We start from the raw sequence: 27,779 nt of genomic DNA on the forward strand, positions 1-27,779 counted from the left end.
ATGTGTGTTGGTGACTGTGAGTACGGGGAAGCTGCGGCCGCCATTTCAGAGAGCTTGCCGACACTGTCGCAGGGGTGGATCCTGAGCCGCCGAAGCCGCCGTCCTGAACTCCCGCGCGGGCTCCTCTAATCCCATTGTCTCTTTTAGATTCGCTTGGGCCTGTCCGCTCTCTGAGCCCGAAATTCGGGCTGGGTGGTACCGCGGCCTGGGCCTAGCGGCTTAACAGTAGCAACAGCGGCGGCAGCCACAGCCCCCCTTTTTCTGAATACGAGCACCGCAAGGACCCGGAAAGCCCGCACAGGTGAGGAGGCATCGCGGACCCGCGTATTTTCAGGGCTTTTTTGAGGTTTGGTTCTTTTCTGGATTGAGGGGCACTCTTTAGGCGATTTTAAGCGCCCGGGTTGGGGGTGGGTGGGGGGAGGTTTTTTAAAAATCGTCGTCTTTTCGACGACCGCGCCCTTTTCCGGCCGAATATTTTTCAGGGTTTTCGGGTGGCGTGGGCTCGAGAGAGGCTTCGGGCAGATGGCGACCTGTCCCTTCGAGGCCCGGGCCGACCGCGACCTCCCAACATGGCGCCAGCCGAACGCTGCCTTGGCACACAACCCCTCCCAGCCGAGGGAGTTTCCCTTTGCCCCTAAAATGGCAGCGCGGGGTTTTGCGCGAAAGCGGCGCTTTGGCTCGAGATTCTTGGGTTCTGTTTTTTGAGGCGCTGTAGGCTTTTTAAAAATACAGTACCTAATCTGTCTAGCGTGTTTGATGTTGGGGACATTTTAGATTAATTTCCAAGCCTACTAAAGTGGTCCCGCTTTAGTCATTCTGTGGCACCTCTTTGAGGTTTTGGAATATGTCCGGTAAAAAGGAAATTTAGCACAATTTAAAATTGTTTACTCACCAAATTTTCATTCTTGCTTTTTACCTAGTCGTTTAGAGAAAATGGCAGACGATATTGATATTGAAGCAATGCTTGAGGCTCCTTACAAGAAGGTGAGAAAAAACAAGTCGGTGAGGTTTATCTATTTCTTAATTTAGCATTATTCACGAAACTACTGCTGAAATGTAAACTAACCTCCCCGGAGCCCTCTTGATTTACCTTATCAGAGATGCATTACATGTAACTTACAAAAGTAAATATATGCTATTGATGTAATAATATTGTGCAGTAGTTTCACTTCAGCGTGATGAATAAATGCCCATCTATCTCTCTTTGTAGACTTGCCTAACGATATCTCACCTCTACTCCCATGAATTCACCTTTGATTCCAGTGTGAACTGTCAATCATAAGGTAGTAATTGAGTGACTTATCGCTGTACCGTGGTCCCCTAGGTAAAATGACTCAACTAAGAATTACCAGCTCCAGTTTGGTATAGCAAAAAGGTGAATGTAGTGGTTTGGGAAAACAGCAGGGGTCCAAGAATAACCAAGCATAACCAGTCTGTGGCAAGTAAATCTTTAAATAAGACAAGTCTTACAAGAAGAAATGGGTGAGATTTAAAATTTATCCTATACATAAGACTGGTGATAGTAAATATTAAAACAGGCAGGTGATGATCTGCTGCTCAGTTAAAAATTACTAAAATTCTTGGATCCCTGAACAGAAAAAATTTAAAGCAAAAGAGGCAATATCACAACTTAGAGTCACTTGATGACTGTTTAACTGTTCTCCATATTGTTTTATTTTTAATTCGTCCCTGCCATAATATTTCACACTAAAAACTACAAAGGAGTTATTTTTGCTAATAACGTAGATCCATTTCAGTATCACAGTAAAAGTAAAGTGTCTTTTCATTCTTTCACCACCAGTTGGTGGTGAAAATAGCAGTATGCATGCGTTATCACTGATGTCACAAACTGTAAGCTTTGTAAGTTAGCACTTATACTCTATACTCCTTTAGCTGATGTGATCAAACTTGAAAATAAACATTTCGCTAAACCTTTTAAAAATAATACATTTGTTTTGGAGTGTATAGCTCGACCATGTGGTACCAATTTGGATGAATTCTTTAAAGCTTTGAATAGTGTACTTAGTTTGTAATACTTAGACTCTTGAAGCTCTACTTTCTATTTTAATGTTAAGATTCTGTCTTAGTTTAACATGGATGTAATTCCATGTGAACAGGTATGGAAGTAGGACTGGTGGATTATTAATTGACTTTCTTGGGTTCTTGGGAGTCAACATTACTAAAGCAGTGTGAATCCCTGTTTGCTTCAGGGCGAGATGTGTGACAGAGGTGGCATCAAGCTCTTACAGTCCCAACCCTCCAACGGAAATGGGCGAAGATCTCAGGAATGGCATCGGTCACAGGAAATCGATAGTGGCTGGCTGCTAGCATGGCCACTTGGGGCTTAGGCAGAAATAGAGCCATGGTACTGATCAAAGGGGCCATAGCACATGGAATAAAACTCAAAACAGGACTTCATTCATGTTTTATAGAAATTCTATTTAACCACTTCAACACTGTAAATCTGGATAACTTAATATCTAACTATATAAGAAAATTTAACATGTTAATATGCATCTTTATTTTTGTATCTTGATGACTTAATTTGTAAGCAACAAAGTGGTTAAACATACATCCATCTAAATTTTTTTATAGCCTTCCATGTTAAACTGTAAATAAGTAATTAGTTTTAAAATTGTTTTGTATTTTCTTATTCCTATTCCCTTTACCCTTTGACAACTTGAAATGTTACCACTTCGTCCTCATGATGTTCTTCTATCAACCCTGCTTAGGATGAGAACAAGTTGAGCAGTGCTAACGGCCATGAAGAACGTAGCAAAAAGTAAGTTTCAAGAAGGGACCTGGGTTGGGGGGGAGGTGCTTTACATGATTGAGACTTTTAAGTTGTACCCCTGTGGTTAAAGCGTTCTCTCCTGAAGCTTTTCTTTGCCTGTTTTAGAAAAGTGGGTTCTTTTGGGAAGAGACTATTTGAGGATGTAAAACTATGGACTCTTTCCTTAGATTTCAGGAATTGGTGTCATTGGACATCTTCCCCTCCAAGTCCATCCATGACAATCTGGAGGAGTTCTTATATTCGAACTTGTCTAAAATTCGTTAACTTTGGCTTAATATTTATTACTTAATGTCATCAATAAAGCTATTATATCCACTGAAGATGTGTTAGAAAGAAGGTGATAACTGTGAGAAATGTATTTTGCCCTAAATTACTGAAGGAGTCAGAGCTATGAATTATTCATGCTCCTTGATGTTTTAAGATTCTTTCTGTAATAATGTTACAGCATACTTTAGTACTTCTTAATCTTAATGTTCTTACATGGCTTTCATTGTCTTAAGCTTTTTAAACTCCGATCGAGTTAATAGAATGGAATTTCAGAAAATTATGCATGTTATTTGTGCAAATAACTAACCCTTAATAGGAACTCAGTGACAGATGAGTACAGAATACAGTGTGAAAGAAGTTTAAATAATAGTATAAACCAAATGCACTTTATAAGATTTGATCCTATTGAGTTTTCTTTAGCTCTGAAGTAAATGATGTTAGCATCACATGTTCTATATCATAAGCATTAAGATGTTTTATTATTTTTGTGATGTCATACTCAAATGTTTTGTTACATTCATGACCTCATAATACGTAACAAAAAATGATGGTAATGTGAGTCACTTACTTGATTCTTTTTGGCTCTTCCAAGAGCTCAAAGTGTTTCATAGTATACCACCTCAGTATCTCACAAGAAGTTTGTAAGGTAGGTTAATAAAATTTCATAAAATGGTTGAGATTGTCTAGACTGGATTGTTCAGGCTTTGCTGCACCAGTATTCTTACCCTCTAGAGTATTGTAAGAATTGATAAAAATGGTAAAATTTGTAGGATATTTCCTGTATTTTTTCTGCATGGGTGGGAGTCTGTTATCTCTCTTCACTAATCACATGTTATGGGTATTGAGTTGGGTTTAGTCTTGAATTGTTTGAGGCAGTCAGCCAACCAATCATTGCATGGTTTAGTGTCCTTTAATTTTATACTTTTTACCAAAGTATGTTTCCTAATTAACAGTTCTGATTTGCAATTCTGCAATTAAAAGGTAGGAAGGGGTATCTATATAAATTGAAATTATCCAGTCTCTAGATAACATGCCTAGTGGACCAATAAAGATCTCATCTATAATGAAGACATTGGTAGTGCACATGCTTTCTTTGTTGTACCATCTTTAGATGTCTTGTTACTAATACCATCTTTACCTGTTATCTTCCTGCAACTAAAGACTACCAAACTTTTACCAGAAAATTGAGCATCAAGCTCTCAATGGCTGGTGCTTAGTGGCTTTTATATAAAGTGTGAAGTCTTACAAGACGAAATAGAAGAATGGACAATTTTCTTTAATTGGCCATAGGAGTCTTTAAGGAAAGAATATTTACAAAACTTCAACTGTCATCTGGTTTTTTTTTAAATGTACAAATTATTTCTGTCAGACTTCTCATACTCAGTTGAAGCTGACTCCCTTATTTTTCCTGAAGGGAATTAATCTTTCAAATTAATTTGAAAGTTATTTAGAAGAAAATTTTGTTTAGTTATAAATCATAAAACAGTGTCCTGTGCATTAGTCTTTAGTGTGAATAAATTAAGTCTCTTAACCAAAGGAAGGTGCCACGTTGGCAGATTTTTCATTCTGAAACTTCATTGTTCTTTAAAAGCCATTGGGTATTGGGATGTAGTTTTAAGGTAGTAAGAAAATGCACATTCTGAGAAATTGAGAGTTGACTGACTAGTAAATGTTTTCTTCTAAAAAACAGTATAATTCTCAGTACATACACTCAATTGATTTCAGGTAATAAGCTTAACACAAATTGTTTATCTTAGTCTTTCTGAAAAGCTATATCCCTGAACTTGGCAAGACCTCAAAGTATGCCTTTTTAAGTACCTGAGCTTGCCTTCGTAGGAGTATTATTAGTATAACCAGTTCTGCAAAGTCTCAACCAGCATCCATTCAGCTCTTTTGGAATTAATTACTCAAAAAGGATTAAAAAAGAAAAAAATGACACAGTTGAAATATATTGGCTACTGTGGTGTGGATTATCTATAAATTTTGGAATAAATGACTTTTCTATTTTTTTTTCTTATTTTCCAGAGTACTTTGCATTTAATATTTAGATCTTCTTACATGGAAGAGGTCAAATCCAGTTATAGCAAAACACCTTTTCAGCAGAGACCATATAACCAAAAAGTCCAAAGGCCCAGCCCAGTGGACCATTTACTTCAATGATGTTCAGTACAAAATTCCACTGCCACTAAAGACTTTGGAAAGTCCCTTTTAAGTTGTAACAGGATTTGACTATTAGTATGGATTTTGATAACCCTTCTTTAGTTAACTTAATAAATGTTCTTTGAAGCTTCATTATATTGTAGAGAAGTATTCTGCTTTCTTGCACCCTTAAATTTTTGTCTGGGCTTTCATAAAGAGGATTATATTTCTGAATGTCTTAGTATGTTGCTGTCTTTTTACCTGTCTGGGGTTGCCTTCAGATGTGCGTGGGGGCTCATTTATGAAAAGTCCTAGGAAGACCTTAAGTTGAAATTAGTTCTTCAATTTTTGAGTCCTTTTCCTTTGGCACAATAAATTTTCTGCCTAAAAAGAGGTAAATTGGAAGGTTGGCTGCCTCTATGCAGTGGGCCATCTATGAGCAGAGCAAATCTTTGTCCTTTTTGTGAGGGATGGAGTGTTAACTTTGTCCCCTACTTGATAATATTTAGGATTTTTGATAGCTATCTCACAGAATTCTTTAGTCTAAGAGATAGTTTCAGGTTTTTAGGTAACAAAAATGGAATGTTATCTGTTGCCCTTCTGGGCATTGCTTTGATAACGTCTATAAAAGTAATGAGTGTAGCCTAATTTTCTGTCATGTGCTACCTAGCATATACATTTCTGACAGTCAGGTGGATTATCTTGAAATTTTAGACAAAGTTTCTGCCTCCTTGGAAAGCTCTACATCTCCTTGTGATTGGAGTGTGGGTTTCAAGATTCCAGAAGGTGGGTGTCTTCATTTTCTATTTTCAATGCACTCTAAGATGACCTGCTTTACAGGTTCTCTGAGGCAGACTTCAGTTGCTCGTTGTGCTAAGCTTGCTTTGCTAAGGACTAAGTTAAATTTCCAAATGATGTAGTTGTCACAGTGTTTAATCTTTTTGCCACTACAAAATGACCTTTAAGTGGATAAGTTTAATTTGAAATGTCTTTCAATTTATATTGAAATATCTGAAGGCACCTCTAAAATTTAGGTGATGACAGAGGTATGAAATAGATGGGTGGTATGCTGTGAGGAATACAGAAATGAACAGGAAAAGATAATACTGACAGACTTTTCTACCTTTCAGAGTTTGAAAATTTATAATATAAAGATTTATAAAGGTGTTGATTCTTGTTGATTGTATCCCACAGGCTTTATAAACTGGCATAAAAATGGCATGCTCCAGTATCTGGTGTACTCACTGTAACTTTAAAAAGAAATTATTTGAAATGGTCACATTAAAGTCTAGGAGTGTCAGAGTGCATTTTACTGTGTTAGTTTGTCGTTTATTGTTATATGTAACAATTTTGCCCATGAACTCCAAAACAGTGATGCTTGTATGGCCCTTTGAAAGTATAAAATACTCATATGTGCAAATTGGGTCAAAATAGGCTTTACTTAAGAGAAATTAGTGGGTTAATGACAATTTTTATGTATGATCCAGCACTAATACTTGATGTAAGAGTATTCTGTCGTTAACTTTGATTTCGTATTTTGTGGATTACAGTAATACTGGGTTGGCCAGTTACATGATTGGACTTTCTGTTTAAAAGTTCAGATTTGGATTTATACCTACCAGCAAGTCCTCTCCTTGTTAAAGCTATAGCTGACTCTCAAGAAATATCATTACAGTATCTGTCTCTCTCTCAAATGATTCATTATCAGCTGACTGCTGATTTTCAGTAGTAGAAGGCAAAGGTGGGGTGTTGTTTACCTTACCTTGGAATTATTTTTCCATAAGTGGTTATTATGTATCATTGTATGATAGGAAAAATAGCAAAATAATTTTACAAAGATGTTTCTGACCATAAAGGGAAGTATATTTTGGCAGATTCTTTAATCAGCAAGATGATGGTGACTTTTTTCTTCTCAGGAGGAAAAAAAGCAAGAGCAGAAGTCGTAGTCATGAACGAAAAAGAAGCAAAAGTAAGGAACGGAAGCGAAGTAGAGATAGAGAAAGGAAAAAGAGCAAAAGCCGTGAAAGGAAGCGAAGTAGAAGCAAAGAAAGGAGACGGAGCCGATCAAGAAGTCGAGATCGCAGATTCAGAGGCCGCTACAGAAGTCCTTAGTATGTAACTATAATTATGATGATACTGGTTTGAGAGATTTCTCTCGGTATCCAGAGCAATGTAACCAGAGTGATTTGAATTGTGGAATTTTATTTCTCACTATTATATAAGGATTTGGGCATCAAAAAAATCCAGTAGAAAAATAGTGTGTGGACAGATAATACTGGTTTTACTAGGCATACAGAACATTTTCTGTTTCTGCCATCTAAAAGTATTTTAACTGTGTGCCATTCCAAACTAGACTAAAGCACTAAAGTGCTTTTAAAAGAAGATTTGATATTGTAGTGCCAAATATGTGAAAGCTTAAAGTCTGTGAGCTATTAACAGTATTTTTTACTGAACATAAATTATTTAAAAATTTAAAACTCAGTTGGATACAAATTATAAATATATATAATTAGTCATGTACTTAATTAGTTAGCAATCTTGTCTGGCTGTTTTCAGCTGAAATGACAAGCTAATTGTGAATTTTGTGTATGCTTTTTTTATATTCGTGGGGGGGTGCTCATCACACATCTTAAAGGTATTTTAATAGCAAGAATGCAGTAAAAGTGCTCTTGAAGGTTAAATCACTGTGGAAATTTGGATGTGGTTATTTGAACCAGTTGGAAATGTTTCATTATAGTTATTTTTTAAAAAGCTAAACTGTACTAATGACTTTGGAAAGAGCCTTACAACTCTTAAGCAGGGATTGAATCTTAACAGTCCCTAGTGCTTTATAATGTTCTTTCGTATTAATAAATATATTGTTGTAAGCACTGGACTATATTAAAATTAAGTTTTAACTGAATTTGATTGAATTCAGAGAGAGTCCTCGATCAGAGCCTTGGCTTTTTCACTTGGTTAAAAAGGATTCTTAAGCTTTAGTTTTCTCATCTTTTAAGAAGGAGGTGTAACTACTGATATAAGCTTTGAATGAGAAGAGGTTGTAAATTAAAGCACCCACAATACTTAGTGCTATTGATGAAATGTTTTGGTATTACTTGAAGCAGATAAAGTTAGTAACACTTAGACTTCTGATTCTGATTCTTCAATGAAAAGAATTCCACTCCTTGTTCTTCAGGGTCCTCTTAGCTGATTATTTTACAAACTTTGTAACAGTTTAAAAAGGACCACAGTGTTGTTTTAAGTGCTCTTTTGGGAAAATACTTTGCTTTTTGTCCAGTTTATCGAAATTTACTTCATTCTTTTTTTACCGGAATGAACTTAATATTGGGGAAGATTAATAATTCTGAATACTGTTATTTCTCATCCGTGATGGATACTTAAAAGTCAGCCTGTGATTCTGGTCTGACTTAAAATTGACTTGGTTCTTATGTTTGGTTTCAGGTGATTTTTAACTACCAAGGCAGTAATTGGAACTTTTATAATTAAAGGGGAAAGAAAGAAAATAGCTTATAGACTTACTTAACCACTAAATGTATATTCTTAATTGTCACTTTAAGTGTGATTTGCAAAGGACCTGTTTAATACAATTTTATTTGGGACTTCTTGGGTGTAATAGGTACATGTAGAGTCCATGACAACAAATCTCAGTGTGAATTGAGGACCACCATATATTTTCATTTTGCTACCCATCTGGTAAAGGATAGCAGGATGAGCACTAAGAGACATCTGACCTGACCTTTTAAGTTAGTTTGGTCTTTCAAAATAAAAGGGCCATAAAATACTGGGCCTTTTTAAAGTGTTTCAAATTACAGAGTAAAGCTTTGAAAACACACTTTTAATATAATCAAGTTCTGAAAAGAAATTTTCCTGAGGGGTTGATGAACTTCCCTCACATCTTCAGTACTGACTGTTTTGTCACTAAGAACTGAAGTCTACGACATGCTTAAATATGCTTATGTGCAGTTTTGGAGACTTAACTGTTAAGTGAAAAAATTGGAATTGAATGTAAAGAATTAGTCCCCTATTTTTTAAAAGAAGCTTCTCAAGGGAATTCCCTGACAGTCCAGTAGTTAGGACTGTGCACTTTTACTGCCTGTGGCCTGGATTCAATCCCTGGACAGGGAACTATGATCCCACAAACCATGCAGCACGGCCAAAAAACGTTAACTCAAAACATGAATATTGTATATGTATGTATATATAAACATGTATATTCCTGAGGAAGGATCTGCAGAGATGCACACCAAGTTGTTAATTATACTTATTCCTGGTGTGAGGGAAGTTCAGGATAATTTTCACTACATGTGCTTCCCCCAACCCCCAAACCTCAGGAATGTACTCATAAATATGTAATCAGAGAAAACTAGACTGAAAATTTAAGCATTTTCAGAATATTAAAAATTTTGAGGCTGTAACCTTTGGTCTTGGCACCTCTCAGTGGTCCAGGATGGATAACTGTAAGAACAGTTTGCCTGGGATAGAGTTGAAAAGAAAGTCTTTTATTTCCTCTTCATAATTGAGGTGGAAAACAAACAGCCTAAACAATGTTAAACTTGCTGGAGAGCGCATGAACGCGATCTTAGCAAGACCCTAACCCTGTAACTAGTGTAATTTTGTGTTTCCTTTTTAGCTCCGGACCAAAATTTAACAGTGCCATCCGAGGAAAGATTGGGTTGCCTCATAGCATCAAATTAAGGTTTTTAAACATACTTCTGAATTGTTTAAATTGTTTTTCAAGGAACTAATGTGGTGTACTTGCTTGGGTAACTTTTGAAATTTTTTAACTTTGCAGCAGACGACGTTCTCGAAGCAAAAGTCCGTTCAGAAAAGACAAGAGCCCTGTGAGGTAATTGTCTCCATTTCTTTTCTTTTGCATTTTTAGCTTTTATGCTACTGCAAAATTTAATGACATTTGCTAACTTGGATCATATTAAATCATTATTTGGTTTGCAGTCCTAGTGTTATTAATGTGAATTGCAAAGTTTTCAGTAACTTGTATCTAAGAAGAATGGGCAAAAATGATCACTTTAATTGTAGATATTTCATGTGCTTTTATTGCTCTTTATAGTAACTAAAAATTTTTTAATGGTAGCTATTGGAAACTTCAGACTTGATTTACCTTTGGAAATAATGAGTTTTTGAAATAACTTCCTGTAGGAAAATAGTGAAAATAGTCATGAGTTTTATCATTTGGCTCCCTTTACATGAGAGAAGTGTTTAATCTCCAAACTCTTAACTGAATTGACTTGTGCTTTTTACTGTTTTTGACTTTCTGTGAGGTATTTTTCTTGACTGACCTAATGCAATCTACAATTTTGGTTCAAGGAACATTTTGTTACATGATAGGGTTGTTTTTTACTTCTGGTTTCCCTTAAAGGGTGTCTTTTAACTAAGTATCTTGTTATTTGGCATATAATGATTTTAAAGGGTTTCTGTAACAAATATTGAGTTTTTACTCTTTTAATAGTTTTCTCTTGTGAGAAGACTCATTTTTAGTTCTCATTCTTTGGATCTAGTCGGCTTTGTATCTCTGTTTTATAGTAATAGGTTTAAAATAACTGCAGATTTCCCAAGGGATGTACCTGAGGTTTGTAGGTGGAGTGTTTCAAAAATACTTCCTGAGAATGTCAGAACATGGTTAAGAAAGAGCATATTTATGTTTATATTTTTAAGGATTAAAACCTTAATCATAGTGAAATTTTATAATAGTTTTAGTAGTGGACATTGTTATTTTTCTTTGACTTTCATGATGTTAAATTTCATCTACTATGTTCTTTTCTCACTTATTGGGCATTTAAGTTTGCTCAGTCAATTTAGAAGTATAAACATTTGTAAATATGAGTAAATTAAATCCCACTGTTACTTGTCTCCATACCTCCTGCTTTTTACTTTTGATTTGCTCATTGTTAGTGTCTCTATGCTATAAGAAGTATAAGTGTTTTTTTCAGTTACTGAATTTGTAGTCTTAGTAAGACCAATCTAATCTAGTAAACAGCTACCTCGCTATTCTTTATGATTATCTGAGTTGGTGAAATAAAATTCTTAAGAGTCAAAATCAGTTCAGTTCAGCCACTCAGCTGTGTTCGACTCTTTGCGACCCCATGGACTGCAGCACACCAGGCTTCCCTGTCCATCAACAACTCTGGAGCTTGCTCGAACTCATGTCCATCGAGTCTGTGATGCCATCCAGAGTCTGTGATGCCATCCAACCATCTTATCCTCTGTCATCCCCTTCTCCCACCTTCAAGCTTTCCCAGAATCAGGGTCATTTCCAGTGAGTCAGTTCTTTGCATCAGGTGGCCAAAGTGTTAGAGCTTTAGCGTCAGTTAATGAGTATTCAGGACTGATTTCCATTGGGATTGAATCTTTGATCTTGGAGTCCAAGGGACTTTGAAGAGTCTTCTCCAACACCACAGTTCAAAAGCATCAATTCTTAAGCGCTCAGCTTTCTTTATTGTCCAACTCATAGAGTCAAAGTAGTTTTCATCATTTGGGGTTTACTTTCAAGTTATTGTTTGTGATTATGAAACTTAGTTTTATTTTATGATTTCTTTTTGGGGAAACATCCTTTCTGCTAGTTTGGACCAGTTAAACATTTGTGTCTAGTCGGGTTATTAATTGTGAATGTCAAACTCTTTGGCTTCTGATTGGCTGTTTATTATGCTGGAGAGAATAACATTTGTAAGATTGAAAGACCAATGGACTTTGGTTCTGATAATGTAAGATAGTATCAGAAGAAACTTTAGAAACTCATGTTGAAGGCGTTTGGGTCACATTGAATTATTTTATGAGCATTTTTTATATATTGTAGTGAAAATGGGCTTGGGGGTAGTGACAGACTGGTTTCAGGAAAGTTTATTCTGTTTACTAAAAATAGGTATTAAATGTTACTTTGAAAGACGTTATAAAGTTAATTCTATACTCTTTATTCCTGTTAGGGAGCCTATTGATAATCTCACTCCTGAGGAAAGAGATGCAAGGACTGTTTTCTGCATGCAGCTGGCAGCAAGAATTCGGCCAAGGGATTTGGAAGAGTTTTTCTCTACAGTTGGGAAGGTAATCTAAGCTTATCTATGGAGCTAATTTAAGTAGAAGTTGCAAGCCACAGTTTAATAATTGTCAGTGTGACAGATGAAATGAGAAAAAAATCTAAACCAAATGTGTTTGGTGGAATTTAGTTAGGGAATTTATGTTTATTTTTAGAAATTGATGTATTTTGATAAATGAATTGAACCTACGAATTTGCCTCTTTTTAATTGCTTGCTTCATAATATTGTTTATGTGCCTCTTGTCTTTTGAAATGATTATACTTAATTGTGAATGGTTGCATAAACAGAACCCTGTGTTAAGTGTGTGTTTTCTTTTTAGGTTCGTGATGTGAGGATGATTTCTGACAGAAATTCAAGACGTTCCAAAGGAATTGCTTATGTGGAGTTTGTTGATGTTAGCTCAGTGCCTCTAGCAATAGGATTAACTGGTCAGCGGGTTTTAGGAGTGCCGATCATAGTACAAGCATCACAGGTAACTTCCTATTTAAGAATTCGAGCATTGATAGTGCTAGAAACCTGCTGTTGCTTAGTGTTGTAGTGCCTTGAGCCTTATAAAATCACCTCTTACTACCTTGAATTAGATGTTCTCAGGACAGCTTTTAAAAACAAAAGCTGATTCCTTTGATGTATTTGTATTCTCACAATTCTCTTTTTCTGTCTTAATATAAGTTGTAAATATTTATTTCATGCTGAAGAATTGAACTTGTTTTAGAATTTTATTGATTTGTGATGACTTGGGGATAGAAGCATCTAAGCACATGTTTTCCTCTTTCTAATGGAATGTTTTTCACATTTTTAATATATTTTCACAATTTTTATGAAATTCTAACATTTGAAAGTAAGATGTTTCAGACTAATTTAGAAAATGTTTTTTAAGATAATCCAAGTTATAATGTAATTTCTCTTTGCTGATTCTTCACAATGATTGTTGCGTTTGGAAAAATGAAATTAGGGTTAATATTTTAGTTCATTTAGATATGGAAAAATTGAAATACATTGCTGCTGCTGCTAAGTCACTTCAGTTGTATCCGAGTCTGTGCGACCCCATAGACGGCAGCCCATCAGGCTCCTCTGTCCCTGGGATTCTCCAGGCAAGAACACTGGAGTGGGTTGCCATTTCCTTCTCCAATGCAGGCAAGTGAAAAGTGAAAGTGAAGTCGCTCAGTCATGTCCGACTCTTAGCGCCCCCATGGACTGCAGCCTACCAGGCTCCTCCGTCCATGGGATTTTCCAGGCAAGAGTACTGGAGTGGGGTGCCATTGCCTTCTCCACTACTGAGTATCTAATATGGAAATACTTTTAGGATTTATCATCAGTACCTATTTATACTAAGAAACAAGTTAGTTTCTGTGACTACCAGATAACTTAGCTTTTTAAAATGGAGAATATAGATCTTAAAGATCTTTTTTTGGTCTCATTGCATGGTTTGTGGAATCTACATTCCCCAACCAGGGATTGAACCTGGGCCATGGCAATGAAAACACCCAAATCCTAACTACTGTACCGCCAGGGAATTCCCAAGGATTTTAAAAATATTTTCTGAGCAATATGAGATAACAGTATAGTTATGCTCATTCCTTTTCAGACCCCAGAAATAAGTACTTCACATAACTTCTGAAAAATCTGGTTGCTCACCAAAAGCTTTTAATACTTTATAGTTAGGCACAGGATTTAACCGAGTCTGAAGTGAAATTGCAGTTTTCACTGTTAAACTCAAAATTTGGTCAAGTTACTACCATCTATCTAATGTTTTAGGATTATGTAACATTGTTGAGTACCATTTGATTATAGGTAAACAGTAGGAGCCCAGGGCTTCCTTGGTGGCTCAGATGGTAAATAATTGTTAAGGAGCAGGCTGTGGGTATCATTGTTCAATTCATTTCATGTGACGGAGGACAAACCTTATAATAGTGTGTACTTTGTCCTGGCGAAGGCTGAGAAGAATCAAATTTATAAATGAGGTTTTGAATTCATTTTTTTAACCTCCTGTGGTGCCCCAGTTTGTTAGAGTTTGTGTTAGAATGTAAATTGAGAACTGTTTAGTTTGAGAAGGACTTGATAGGAGAAAAATGACTGCTAAACTGAATGGTTTAGTTTGATTTATATTGCAGAAGTTCTTTAAGATGGATAGCCAGTTGGTATACTGTATATTGAGTAACAGTGATCTTGAGAACACATTTTAGTGAATGAGTATATTTAGTTCCAGGAAGTAATCTTAAATTTCTACATTTACTACATCTGATACCAGGATGCTGCTTTATCAGTTTTATATATGCTCTTAAATCTAAAATTTTTTTTTTTTTACTGGAAAATACAGTAAAATCTAAAATTTTAATTTAAAAATTTGGCTTTGGAACCATTTTAGGTGTACCATTCAGTCAGTGTCAGTACTGACAAGCATATGAGGTGGAATCATACAATATTTGTCCTTTTATGTGTGAAGTAACACTTAGCATAATTTGATATCAGTTGTAATTAAGCAAAGCTAAGATGTGTGTGGGATTTACTATGTTGAAAATGGTACTTACTCATTGTAAATTGATGTGCATTTTGTCTTATCTAACTTGTAGGCAGAAAAAAACAGAGCTGCAGCAATGGCAAACAATCTACAAAAGGGAAGTGCTGGACCTATGAGGCTTTATGTGGGCTCATTACATTTTAACATAACTGAAGATATGCTTCGAGGGATTTTTGAGCCATTTGGAAGGGTAAGTCTCAAGTTTTTAAATGGATCCTAAATAGGTTCTTGAAACAAATGTAGCTGCATAATTTATCTGCTTTGTGATGTTTCTAAGACACTAATGTTAAGATGGGAGGGAGTGGTTCTATTAGAATTTTTTAAAAGTCAACCTGAATGATAAAATGTACTGTACATTGGAGCAAGAGGGTTTCCCCCCTTGGTTTATTTTGGGATACTTTTCTTACTGAAAGTTTAGGAGTGTGTAATATAATTTTAGCATAGCACTATATAAGCTTCAGCTGTAAATGCAATAGTTTGACTTACATCATGAAATTAGTACTGTAATAGGTGCAGTGAACATCTATCATCTCATCCAGATACATTATTAAAGAAATAGATAAAGTTTTTTCTCTTGTGATGAGAACTCTAAGCCTTACTCTCCTTACTCTAAGCTTTACTCTTGGAGCCTTAGTTTATGACATATAGCTGTGTAAATATGTGTAAATAAAAATATAGCTGTGTAAGTTCTAGACATTGCATTTCTAGAACTTAAAACTGGAAGTTTGTACCTTATGACTACTTCAATCTAACTCTTCTCCACTCATACCTCTGTTAGCCGCAAATGTAATGTTATTTTTCCATGAGTTTGTTTTTGAAGTACAGTTAAACTGCAACACTATTTTCCTGGTACACAGCATAGACTTTTTTGATATTTCTATATATTTATCAAAATAATCACCAGGATAAGTGTAGTTCTCATTTTAGAAGAATGTTTAGAATAAATGTTATCAGTAGGCTGGTGTGGTGGTGGAGGAGGATTAGTGGCTAAGTTGTGTCTGACTGTTTGCGACCCCATAGACTGTAGCCCACCAGGCTCCTCTCTGTGCGTGGAATTTCCCAGACAAAAATACTGGAGTGGGTTGCCATTTCTTTCTCCAAGGGATCTTCCCAACCCAGGAATTGAACCCACCTCTCTTATTTGGCAGGTGGATTCTTTATCACTGAACTACCTGGCTGCTCTGGATTAAACTTTTTGTGTGGCCATGAATAAAAATCTCAGTTCCTGTTGTACTTTATCCACTACTTAATCTTTATTGCTTTTGGATATATAGTTCATTGTTTTCTTTTGCTATCCCACTCAACTCCTTTGTTAAATTGTTTTGGGAAAAAATAGAGAAAGTGTTAGTCACTTAGTTGTGTCTGACTCCCTGCGACTCCATGGACTGTAGCCTGCCAGGCTACTCCAGCCATGGGATTCTCCAGGCAAGAATACTGGAGTGGGTAGCCATTTCCTTCTCTGGGAGATCTTCCTGACCTAGGTGGAGCCCTGGTCTCCTGCATTGCAGGCCCGTTTTTTGCCACCTGAGACCAGGTAAGGCCTAAATTGGGAAACCCTAAATTATTTTAAGTGTTAATAATGAGAACATTTGGCTGTTGATTTTTAAGTTTTCATGCTTCCTCTGTGTGGCTTGCTTTGTTGCAATATTGTGATGTAACTACAGTTCCTTCCTTTGTAATGACACAGTTCCCTCATTTAAGGTGCATAGTCACTATGTAGCAGATGCACAGAGTTGTACAAACTATCAACCGCATCCAGTTGTTATTTTTAATTATTCCAACATTTGTGGCAGTCCATTATGTCTGGCATAATTGCATATTAATGTTTGGTATATTTTAGCATAATGTGAAGGAAACATGTTGATTTGGTTTTTTAACATATTCTCCAAAGAATTTCAGATTGTGTTTTTTCCTAGGAAAGATTAAAGGTTGTTCCCCTGCTTAGTATGTTCCCAGGCCTCTAGAAAGAAGATATTCTGGGCATGAGGGATTTTTATGTTTTCGATTTCTTTCAGGGGAGACATTTTAAAATTGTACTTTAAGAAATTTTTTGCTCCTCCTTTTCACTTGCATAAATAATAATTATGGTTTTCATTTTTAGATTGAAAGTATCCAGCTCATGATGGATAGTGAAACAGGTCGATCCAAGGGATATGGATTTATTACGGTAAGCAGTTAACCATGATTAACATAATGACTTGAACTTTTTTTTTATCTGAGTAGCAAAGTGTAAAACTTGATTAGTTATTCATAGTGGGGAAGGGATAAAGTTACTATTTTCAAGTGGTTTAAATTAGTTTGCTGTTAGTGGCCAATTTTTAGTAGTTGAAAATATCTTCTCAAATGCAGAACTTCCAAGTACTTTGCTATCTTCTTGTTTATGGACAGTTTGTTTAGCCAACTCCTCGTGTAATTGAAGGCAGTCACTTCTTCAGTTTGACTAGTGTGACCCAAGATGTTAGTTGCATTAAAGTCTTTTGGAATTCATTTTTACTCTTTAATATAGACATAATATGGTTTGACATACCATGACCAGAATTTCCTTAAGTAGCTGACCATTGAAACCCTGTCCTTGATAGGGTATGAAGTGGCAGCTGGAATAATTGTGAATAGAGGTGTCCTTTTAAAAGTAAACTTGTACTTGTAGTTAGTTCATTTAGTTTTGTACATTTGCAGTCCAATTACATGATAGCAATTTTTCAAATTATCATTTATCCCTGGAAAGTACTGGAAACACATTTTTAGTTTAAAATATAAAAACTTGTCACCGTTGCCACCTTTATAGATGAAGTTTTAAAAATAGATCCCAGATTTTATCAGGAAATTAGAATTGGATCTTATCCAAATTCAAGTAAAATTTAAACCTGTTCTGTACAACAGATAGCAATCTGTTGCATTGATTGCTTTAGTTTACATTTAGGTTACATTGATTACATTATGTGACAAGCCTGAGCTTGTTACTCTTATCATCCTTCCAGATGTAATTATTGAATATACTAGATTAATAAGTTGAGGTTTCTTTGCCTTGCATATAAGTAATTACCTTTTATCCCCCTCTCAATTGTATAGTTTTCTGATTCAGAATGTGCCAAGAAAGCTTTGGAACAACTTAATGGATTTGAGCTAGCAGGAAGGCCCATGAAAGTTGGTCATGTTACTGAACGTACTGATGCTTCCAGTGCTAGCTCATTTTTGGACAGTGATGAACTGGAAAGGACTGGAATTGACTTGGGAACAACTGGTCGTCTCCAGTTAATGGCAAGACTTGCAGAGGGTAAGTTTATTCTACTGTTGTGAATATAGTAACGAGAACCATAACTGTGCAAACAACTGGAAAAGCATGCAAACAAATGGAAAATGATTTTTTCTTATTTTGAGGTTGACTGTTTTCATTGAGCAGCACACATGGTTTCATAGGCAAAATCCTTTGCCTTTAAGTTCTAAAGTTCTAAGAATCTACTTTATGATGGTGCTTTTTGAATGCCACAACACGTTACAGGATTCCTTTTGTGTTTTATAATAATTAATACCCTTCTACTTTAGTTGCAGCGTTTACTCTATGTCCTGCTTGTACAGTTGGCCTTCTGTATCTGTAGGTTCAGTATCCTTGAGTACGGAGGGCAAACTGTACCACAGCTCTTTAAATATGGGATTTCAGCATTTGTGGAGTTTGACAACCAACGGGATCCTGGAAACATTCTTACCCACCTGGCTACCAAAGGGCCACTGTAATTTTTAAAAATTGACTTTGGTATTAAGCAATCAGAAAACTAGGATTTTCCCACTCTTAACGAAGCAGGAACATTAAGACCTATTCTTTTACAGGTACAGGTTTGCAGATCCCGCCAGCAGCACAGCAAGCTTTGCAAATGAGTGGCTCTTTGGCATTTGGTGCTGTGGCAGGTAGGAATTGAATCTTTTCTATTTGAAATCATTGTTTTTTTTCACCTAATTCGAAAATTTTCCAAATTTTTGCATTTAAAAGGACTTACTGAGAATTCAATTCATCAAGTACTTTTTTAACTTAGAAATTTCAAGAGTTAATGTAAGGAAACGGTGATATAGGACAGACTTAGCTACTGATCATAATCAAATGTCAGGGTATTATTGAACCCTGCATACCAGTTTGTTTTTAGTAGAAAGTGATGTAAATTGTTAAATCTTTAAATGTATCACTTTTGTTGAAAACCAGAAAGCTCCTATTGTTTCAAAGGAAAAATGTTTTATAATGTTTGAGATTAGAAAGTTTTATTTCAAAGGCCTTTAAATAAAGCTTTATTTTAAATAATTGAGTGCAGAAAAAACCGCTTTTCTAATTAGAACATAACTACAATTGACCCTTGAACAACACAGGTTTGAACTGCAAGGGTTATTTAGACATGTGCCTTTATTTTCAATAGTAAGTACTACTGTACCATATGATTTATGGTGGTTAAAAGCATGATTTTGGAAGGACCAAGGATATGGAGAGCCAAATAAAAGTTACATATGTATTTTAAGTTACTCAGATGGTTGGTGTCTCTAATTCCTTAAATGTGAAGGCCAACTGTATTTTGAGATTTTGACTTATAGAATGAAGTTCCTAGGGAGGTGAGGGGAAGGAAAAGGGAGTTGATAGTTTGTTACAATTATGTAACAATGGGCTTAGTTTATGAACACTTTGTTTTTTGTCTTTTTGTGGCTCAGTTACTTGAAATTAACCCAAATCTATTAGCTAAGATAACATTAAATTTTAATGTTAGAAGACTTGCTTGCAGAATATATGAGAGTAAACCATTGTATTGGACTTCAGATGACAAACACTAATCTAAGAAAGTATGGTCATTTTCAGTTACACATTGGTCCTATGATCTTATCTAGCTATAAAGTGAGACTCTGTCAATATGTAAAATATATAGGATCGTGGTACCACATCTGAATATAGGGAAAGTTCCATGTCGTTGCTTCATGATTTCCGTTTCAATTGAAAACCCATTAATTAAAGGAGACAAGATTATTTCTGCCTCTATATTATTATTTATTGTGGGCGCTTCTGTGTTTTCCTTTTTTTAGTTGAATATTTGAGAGCTTGTTTTCTCTTCAGCATCTCATGGTTCCTCTCAAACTGACTTAAATTTTGAAATCCGATAGGTAAAGTTCTTTATAAACAACCATGCTAGTGTATCCACATAAGAAAAATTGCAACTATTAAGCATTTCTGTAATTAAGAGTCATTTGGTGACTCCAGGTTTTTCTGTATTGTTTTGGTTTGACTTTTTGAACAAGTATTAGTCATTTCATTTCTTCATAGTGAACACGTAGTTATTGAATGCCACCTAGTGTAATTGAAGATACTAAATAAACCCATCACTGCAGAAATACATCGTAGTCTCTGGTTTTCAGTTACTGTTTTCTGAAAACATGTGTCCTCCTATTGCTTCCCATTGTTAGGTCATTTGAATAATTTAGAAAAATGCTTGATGATTTACCATAGTCTTGGTTTTTCGATAGAGGCTGATACCTTTAGGGATTTAATACAAAGACACACAATTCATTTTTTAAACAATCTTACCTTATATCCTGGGTGCTGTATCAAGTATATTGATTTGGTTTGTTAACAGTATCTTTGCCGAATTATAGATTCTCTGTGTTGTGGACGTTACTTCCCTCAGTTCTTTCTTCTGGTGAATGAAGAATGATTACACTTGCCTGGGCACATTTATTGTGTAGTTTACATTAAGGCTGATAATGCTAAACATCCATATGGGTTGCTTAAAAAATAGCCACATAGTTACCTATTTGTTATATTCCCACTTTTTCCCCCCACTTTTTATTATTTATTGATGTGCTGTACTTAATGAGTTGCTCAGTCATGTCCAACTCTTTGTGACCCCATGGACTGTATATAGCCTGCCAGGCTTCTCTGTTCATGAGATTTTCCAGGCAAAAATACTGGAGTGGGTTGCCATGCCCTCCTCCAGGGGATCGTCCCAATCTGGGGATTGAACCCAGGTGTCCCGCATTGCAGGCGGATTCTTTATCGGCTGAGCCACTAGGGAAGCCCATTGTTCATTGATAGATGAGTCTGTTTTCTTAGAACTTCCAATAAATTGCTATTCTGAATTAGTAATCACATATTTGCATAACTGGGTATATTTCTCTTGACTGTCATTAAAATTGTACACATTCGGTATTAAGTCGCTGAATGTTAATGTATTTGAGGGCCTTGGTCTCCTAAGTTCTTTAAAGCTGTTTTTTGAAACCCAAGAGTGGCCCATCCCTATATCAACGTGTCTTTTGTTCTGAAAGTATAATAGCTATTTTCTAAGATAAGTTCTTATCTTTATGAAACCCATGCTTTGTTTCCTAACTGGTTACAAATGACCTGAAGAATCATTTTTGAAATTTTGATTTATATACACTTAATATAGCATGGATTTCTGATGCTTATACATTTTTTCCCATTTTAGGAAAAAAAACAAATTGTGTTAAAATTTAAAGTTTATTCCTATGGTCATATCTTCAAGTTCCTTCAGTATACACCAGTTACATTTCTTCAACTCCCTGAGATGCCAATTTTGAGCACCTAGGACCCAGGTATTCTTACATCCCTGTATGACTTGGGCTGCTGATCCCTTTTCATTTTTGCCCATGTTTTATGATTTTCTATACTCAGCAAGAAACCCAGATAGTAATAAAGTATGCAACTGAGTCACATGTTATTGAAAATTAGGTAACGGAATCCAATTTCTTTGTTGTATTATTTTAAACTTAAAAAGATAGCTTAAATACTATGACATTCTGTTTACTATTCATATTTCTGTTTTCATTTGAAATTAAGAAAGCTGCAGCTTTCTCTTAATTTGCCTTCTCATGTAGAATTTTAATGATTATATATGAGAAAACTATATTAGAAATCACTATTATGTTCATTTTTAATAGAGACTAGATGCTTAAATTTTTCTAGTAATACATAGATTATAGTAAATCTAACTAGATTTCATTCATGCCTCATTAAATTTTCAAAATAGGCTAGGAAACCAGGCCTAACAAAACTATCACCTTCTGGGCTGGACATGACAATTTAAAACTTAAAGGACTTAAAAAATAGTATATACATATGGTTAGAGTAGTGTCACTACTTATTGACAGTGTTTGACATTTACTGTTGCAGTATTTATTCTTTTACTAGTAACTTTTAAATGTAAAATGCTTACCGACACTGATAGAATAATAAAAAGTTGAATAACCCAAGTACTTGGAATTGAATTCTCAAGATCAGGGTTTTCATGCATTTTCTGACCGGTGTGCTTCCCTTTCCCCATTTCCCATTATTCCCAAATGAATAGTAGTATAGTGGAATCCATTGAGATGTGAAAGAGTTATAGGACTAGGAAGAGAAAGGCATAAGTAAGTTTCCTAGGATAGGAGGAAAAGAAAAAGGCCCCAAAGCCTTGTCAATGAGGAATGGGGAAGGAGGTTTGGCTGCCAGGTTTTACTATAAGTTCGTTTTGATAAACCCTGCTACCATAGTCCTCTTTTATTAATGCTCTCCTGACATTTACCCTGTTAGTTGAGGCTCTTCATTGTTCCTGCACTGAGCTGTAGAATTCTCTTTTGTTATAGATTTGCAAACAAGACTTTCCCAACAGACTGAAGGTGAGTTGAGTTTTTTATTTGTTTTTTTTGTTGTTCGTTTGTTTTTAAAGTGGATATATAAATGTAGTATAAGACATAGTTGTGTGTATACATATATCATTATTATTGTAGTTTGTCTTTTTGGCCCAATTTTGTCAGAATGACATACAGTGTCATTAACCATAAGCTATCTGGTAATTCATACAAAGAAGGCCTAATATGCATCATTAGAGTTACATGGATAAAGATGGTAAATGTCTGTGCCTTTTTTTTTTTTTTTTTTTGCTGTAACTTAGAGTTTTTTTCAGCTTTGTATGCTTATCTTTGTGTTCTCATTATAAGTTTTATATAGATATCAGACAATGAAACTTGTCATTTAAGTAGACAGGGAGTCTGAATTTAAGGTCAGGAATAACTTAACTCCAGTGATTTGCATTAACAAATCACTGATAGGATGCAACTTCCTGTTGACTCCCAATTTTGAATGTAATCTTTAGAATTATCTAGTATCTTTTTTTTTTTTTTAGAATTATCTAGTATCATTTTAACGAATGCGAGTTTTAATTTCGTTGCATCATTTGTTGTTACTCCATTACTATAAACAGTACCAAGCAATGAGAAGATTATCCAGAACTAAGTTGCATGCAGATTTCAGAGTTTGAAACAGTTTATAAATAACCTGTTTTTTTCTTGGTCTTTATTATCAAGTAAATTCTGCCATTTTATAGAGTATTCTGTTACAGTAATTTGGAATCTTACAGGATATACTTTAAAGTCTTCTGAGTAAATCTGTATTATAAAGGTCTATCCTTATTACTCGACAGTCAGGAATTGAATGTGTATCTTTTTTGGCAAATGAGACAATTGTATTCAATCTTTTTTTTTCCTAACAGATTTTTGAAAGTAGAATTGGTGGATTTTCCTTAGCTATATATTTCTATGCTGAATTCGTTGTGTTCTGCATTCATCTAGGCTGAGCTGGAATATTTGCATCATACATTTTCTAGTATTTTTCAGTATTGATAGTCTATAATGACCTTGTAGTATTTTTTCCAAGCATACTACTTTGTTTTATGATAAGGTACACCGTGGGCTTCATTTTTTTTTTTTTTTTTGTAATACAGGCACACTTGCATCTTTAAATTTCTCCAGTAGAATTTGACGTTAGTTATTTCAGTATTTTTATTTTCATAGTTTTATGAAAGACAAATATTTGTTTATCAAAATAAAGAAGTGAAAAGCAGTTGTTATTCTACCAGAAATTTTTATGATGTATTCATGCACAGCCCTAATTTTTATTCAATGGAATATTTCTGATACTTCTCAGGTTATTGTTCAAGTACCATAATTTCTAATGTACTGTTTTATCCGTAGCTTTTTTTATTGTTGTTATGTATTGGAATGAAATTTGATCAAATATTATGATTACGGTGAGTTCTGTATCAGTTACTGGTAATGTTTTTTAAGTCACGTAAAAGCAATGGATCAAATGTCTTGGAAAATGCTGTCACTTCAAAATTAAAACCAATATTGGTTTAAATTTGCTCCTAAATATTAGTATCAGTAGTTTTTTTTTAATTTTCAACAGTGACTATTAGAGATACATGTTACTCTTATTAGTGTTTCAAGACTGTGAGACTTTGTTGTGGTAGATTTTATAGTCCCAGGATATTAAATCTTTAATAATCTTTAAATGCTTGGATGATTTTTATGTATATTATTTTTTAAATGTCATCCTTTCTTATAATGGTTGTATATTTATAAGAAAATATGTGACTATATATTCATGGGCAGATAACCTAACAAAATTTTTATTTAGATTTAGTCAGGATTTTAAAGATTGTGTTTTCATCACCCCCTGAGTATAAACTCTTAACAGTCAGTACTGTTTCCTTGAACTGTATTGATATTTGTCTAACTGAATTAATATTTGCTACACTTGAGGTTTAATTTCCCTTATAAAGATAAAATTCCCAATTTATTCAAGATCAATTATCTGAAATACTAAGTTGCCTCTGCTTTCTGGCAACATTTTAAAATAGAATGTTGATATATATGTTGATACTTGATAGCATTATCAAATATGGGGAATTAGTAAATGAACTGATGGCCCTATTTTCACTTGGGTCCAGTGGTTATATTTGGTTTTGTTTTATTCATAGGGATATACTCTGATGCATTTTCCATGAAACTAATTTCTGGTTTTTGGGTGTTTTTTTTTTTAGCTTCAGCATTAGCTGCAGCTGCCTCTGTTCAACCTCTGGCAACACAGTGTTTCCAACTCTCTAACATGTTTAATCCTCAAACGTAAGTAATTTACTTTGGTCGAGTTCAAAGGGTCTTAAATTATCTGTAACTTGTCTAAGTTACTACTTAGGGTGTTTCAACATATTTCATAGTTCAAGTATTGCTACAATTCTGGTCATTTTACTGCCGTTATTTTTATGCACATAACTATTTCCCTTGAATGTGTTAGTAAGGTTGGAATTCAGTTGAAAACTTTGCATTTTGTTTTCCATTTATACCTAGTAGTTTTTCTGTGAAGTTTGTATCAGTATTTAATTTGTATTAACAGGATAGTGTTCCTAATCCTGTGAAATGATGATAAACTTGGTATAAGTATCTTTTGAAAGATGTCAGTTAACCATTTTAAAAGGCCCATGATTTTTAAAATAGATTAGAATATATATTGTATCATTTCATCAGTTTGAGTTGTTCTAATGGACTTAATACTTTGTTACAGAGAAGAAGAAGTTGGATGGGATACAGAGATTAAAGATGATGTGATTGAAGAATGTAATAAACATGGAGGAGTTATTCATATTTATGTTGACAAAAATTCAGCTCAGGTATTTTAACTGTTACTTTCTTGTGTTTAATTTTCAAACATACTTGGGTTGTGGTTTTTCCTTAAAGAAGATAGTTACATGGCTAGTTTTGTGGATAATAAACTATTTTCAGTAAATTTCTAGGTACATATTAGCTAGTGGGGCAATTATATGGTTATAGAGCTGTTTTTGTACAGTCAATTTGAATAGTCCTATTGGTATCCATGTTGTATATATCACAGCACGTTAAATATTTTTTGTTGTATTTTAGGGCAATGTGTATGTGAAGTGCCCATCAATTGCTGCAGCCATTGCTGCTGTCAATGCATTGCATGGCAGGTGGTTTGCGGGTGAGTTTGACCTTTTTCTGAGTGATTTTTTTTTTTTTTTTTTGACGGTCTAAGTGAAGATGCTAATCATCATATCTATTTCTTTCAACAGGTAAAATGATAACAGCAGCATATGTACCTCTTCCAACTTATCACAACCTCTTCCCTGATTCTATGACAGCAACACAACTACTGGTTCCAAGTAGACGATGAAGGAAAAGATAGTCCTTTATGTACATAGCTTTTTTTCTTTCTTGAGAATTCATCTTGAGTTATCTTTTATTTAGATAAAAAATAAAGAGGCAAGGGTCTACTGTCATTTGTATACAATTCCTGTTACCTTGGAAAAATAAAAATGTTAACAGGAATGCAGTGTGCTCATTCTCCCTAACTAGCAAATCCCACTGTATACAAAGCTGTTCTCTTGTTCTGCCTTTTAAATGTACATGTAGAAAATTACATTAAGGATCTATAGGAATAGTTGTAGGGGAACAAATGTGCTTAACATAAAAAGGCAGACAGGGATGTAATATTTTTAATGTTTCAGAAGCCTAACTTTTTACACAGCAGTTACATTTCACTAATGTTGATATTTGGTTAATGGTTTAGCAGAGGTTTCTGGAATACCTAGTTTATGGAAATTCAAGACAGCTAAACGGGCTGTTTAACATGTCATCTTGCATTCTGATCAATTGGCAAGAAAAGGTTTCAAAAATACATTTCTGGATGGTATCTTTTCAATTAATGTATCTGTAAAAGTTTCTTTGTAAATATTATGTGTTCTGGTGTGTCATAAGATTCCAAACAAAATGATCCCTGCATTTCCTCAAGATGTTTAGTGACAGTCTGGTAAGCAAAGCAGTCTGAGCAAGAAATAGGAAATGCAGAAATAGGTTTTGTCTGGTTGCATATAATCTTTGCTCTTTTTAAGCTCTGTGAGCTCTGAAATATATTTTTGGGTTACTTCAGTGTGTTTGACAAGACAGCTTGATATTTCTATCAAACAAATGACTTTCATATTGCAACAATCTTTGTAAGAACCACTCAAATAAAATTCTCTTAAAAAGGCCACAAGAAATCTTCATTTTTGAGACGTTTTAAAGTCATAGAAACTTGGAAATTACAATAGACTATTAGTTTCTCTGACTTTTTTAGTTGATTCTTCAGAACTTAAGTGAAACTGTTGTCCTCAAGTTGTCCCTCTACATTCCTCTGTATTAGTTTTAATACACTTGTTATTTAGGATAGTGTATAAAAATTGAGGGATTTATGATACAAAGAAAAGCCAAACAGGTTTGCTCAGGCTTCAAATCTGGGCATTAAGTTTCTCCTGTGTTGTCTGGGCATTTTGGGCCAGGCGGGCTTCATTATTTAAATAATTGGGTAGATTCAAAGTGGTTTCCCAAATTAACTGCAGTTTTAAGCTTTAATTTCACTTGGGCAGCAGCCCTTCCCAATTCATACTCTGAACTCTGCTTCAAGTTTTTGTATCTAGATTGAATCTGAGTAGGTGGTGCTACTCCTAGTTACACCTTCCAATATGGATTTCCTCACCTGATTTCTAAACCCTTAAAATTGTTAGGGATGAAGGACAAGTATTACAAATTTAGTCAGGTATCAAAATAACTGGTTTGACTTTGGAGGCATCACAGTTTTCTACCACCCCTTTTGAGAGATGTTTGTAATTTCTTTTCAATTATTTAACCTGGAGAAAAAAATTCAAGATAATCTTTATTTGTGAACACAGAGCCTCAGTTTTTGGGTAGCAGAGACATGACAACTTTTTTTTTTTCTCCAAACTATCAGTATCTTTGTAATTAAAGACTTTATTCTTGAATCAAGTACTAGCAGGTTTCTTTCTAGGGAACTGGGCCAGCAAAGGTAACTTCAGGTATTTAATCTCATGAAAACAGTTAACTACCATTTTTTATTGTTTTATTTGGCTGTGTAATGAGGCATCTTAGTTCTGGACCAGGGAGGGATTGAGCCCATGCCCTGAGCACTGGGAGTGTTGAGTCTTAACCCACACACCCAGGGTAGTCCCACCATTTTCTTAATGACAAATACTTGAGGGGCAACTTAGAACAGTATCAAGGAATATGTTGCCTGTACAGGTGAGGAGCACATCTCATGATGGAGAAACTACCTTAACAAGCCAGTTAAAAGGAGGGAGAGTCAGCTAATAAGTTTACATCCTCATTGATGACTGGTTAGAAAATCATCTGAGATGAACCTGTG

General features: G+C 34.9%; 1 protein-coding gene across 24 annotated transcripts; it reads left to right on the forward strand.

Moving 5' to 3' along the window:
- On the forward strand, positions 1-26,619 carry RBM39 (RNA binding motif protein 39). 24 transcript variants are annotated; one of them, XR_015139098.1, is made up of 18 exons: positions 1-301; positions 921-984; positions 2,733-2,782; positions 7,117-7,311; positions 9,831-9,896; positions 9,993-10,046; positions 12,139-12,256; positions 12,569-12,721; positions 14,820-14,957; positions 16,869-16,934; positions 17,837-18,041; positions 18,593-18,670; positions 21,217-21,343; positions 22,355-22,405; positions 24,610-24,691; positions 25,128-25,233; positions 25,484-25,562; positions 25,654-26,619. XR_015139098.1 is itself a non-coding variant. In XM_086332154.1 (18 exons), the coding sequence occupies exons 3-18, from the start codon at positions 2,764-2,766 to the stop codon at positions 25,752-25,754; spliced, it is 1,584 nt and encodes a 527-aa protein (XP_086188280.1). In that variant the 5' UTR covers positions 1-301; positions 921-984; positions 2,733-2,763; the 3' UTR covers positions 25,755-26,619. The 24 variants fall into 24 exon arrangements, 20 of the variants coding, with proteins under 20 accessions (XP_086188280.1, XP_086188288.1, XP_086188296.1 ...); XR_015139099.1 differs by having other exon boundaries at positions 22,373-22,405; XM_086332154.1 differs by lacking the exon at positions 21,217-21,343 and adding an exon at positions 5,915-5,990 and having other exon boundaries at positions 7,120-7,311.
- The last annotated feature ends 1,160 nt before the right edge of the window (positions 26,620-27,779 follow it).

This window comes from Bos grunniens, chromosome 13, assembly GCF_055505025.1.
Source record: "Bos grunniens cultivar Pamir isolate PY7600 chromosome 13, Bosgru_T2T1.0, whole genome shotgun sequence".
NCBI classification, from domain to species: Eukaryota; Metazoa; Chordata; class Mammalia; order Artiodactyla; family Bovidae; genus Bos; species Bos grunniens.

What these genes read in the sequence shown, in the direction of transcription:
- RBM39 (XM_086332153.1), top strand. Translation starts at nt 934, where the DNA reads ATGGCAGACGATATTGATATTGAAGCAATGCTTGAGGCTCCTTACAAG. An exon ending in TTGAGGCTCCTTACAAGAAG is followed by an intron (nt 985 to 2,732) that starts GTGAGAAAAAAC and finishes AACCCTGCTTAG; the next exon opens with GATGAGAACAAGTTGAGCAG. An exon ending in AACATGTTTAATCCTCAAAC is followed by an intron (nt 24,692 to 25,127) that starts GTAAGTAATTTA and finishes ACTTTGTTACAG; the next exon opens with AGAAGAAGAAGTTGGATGGG.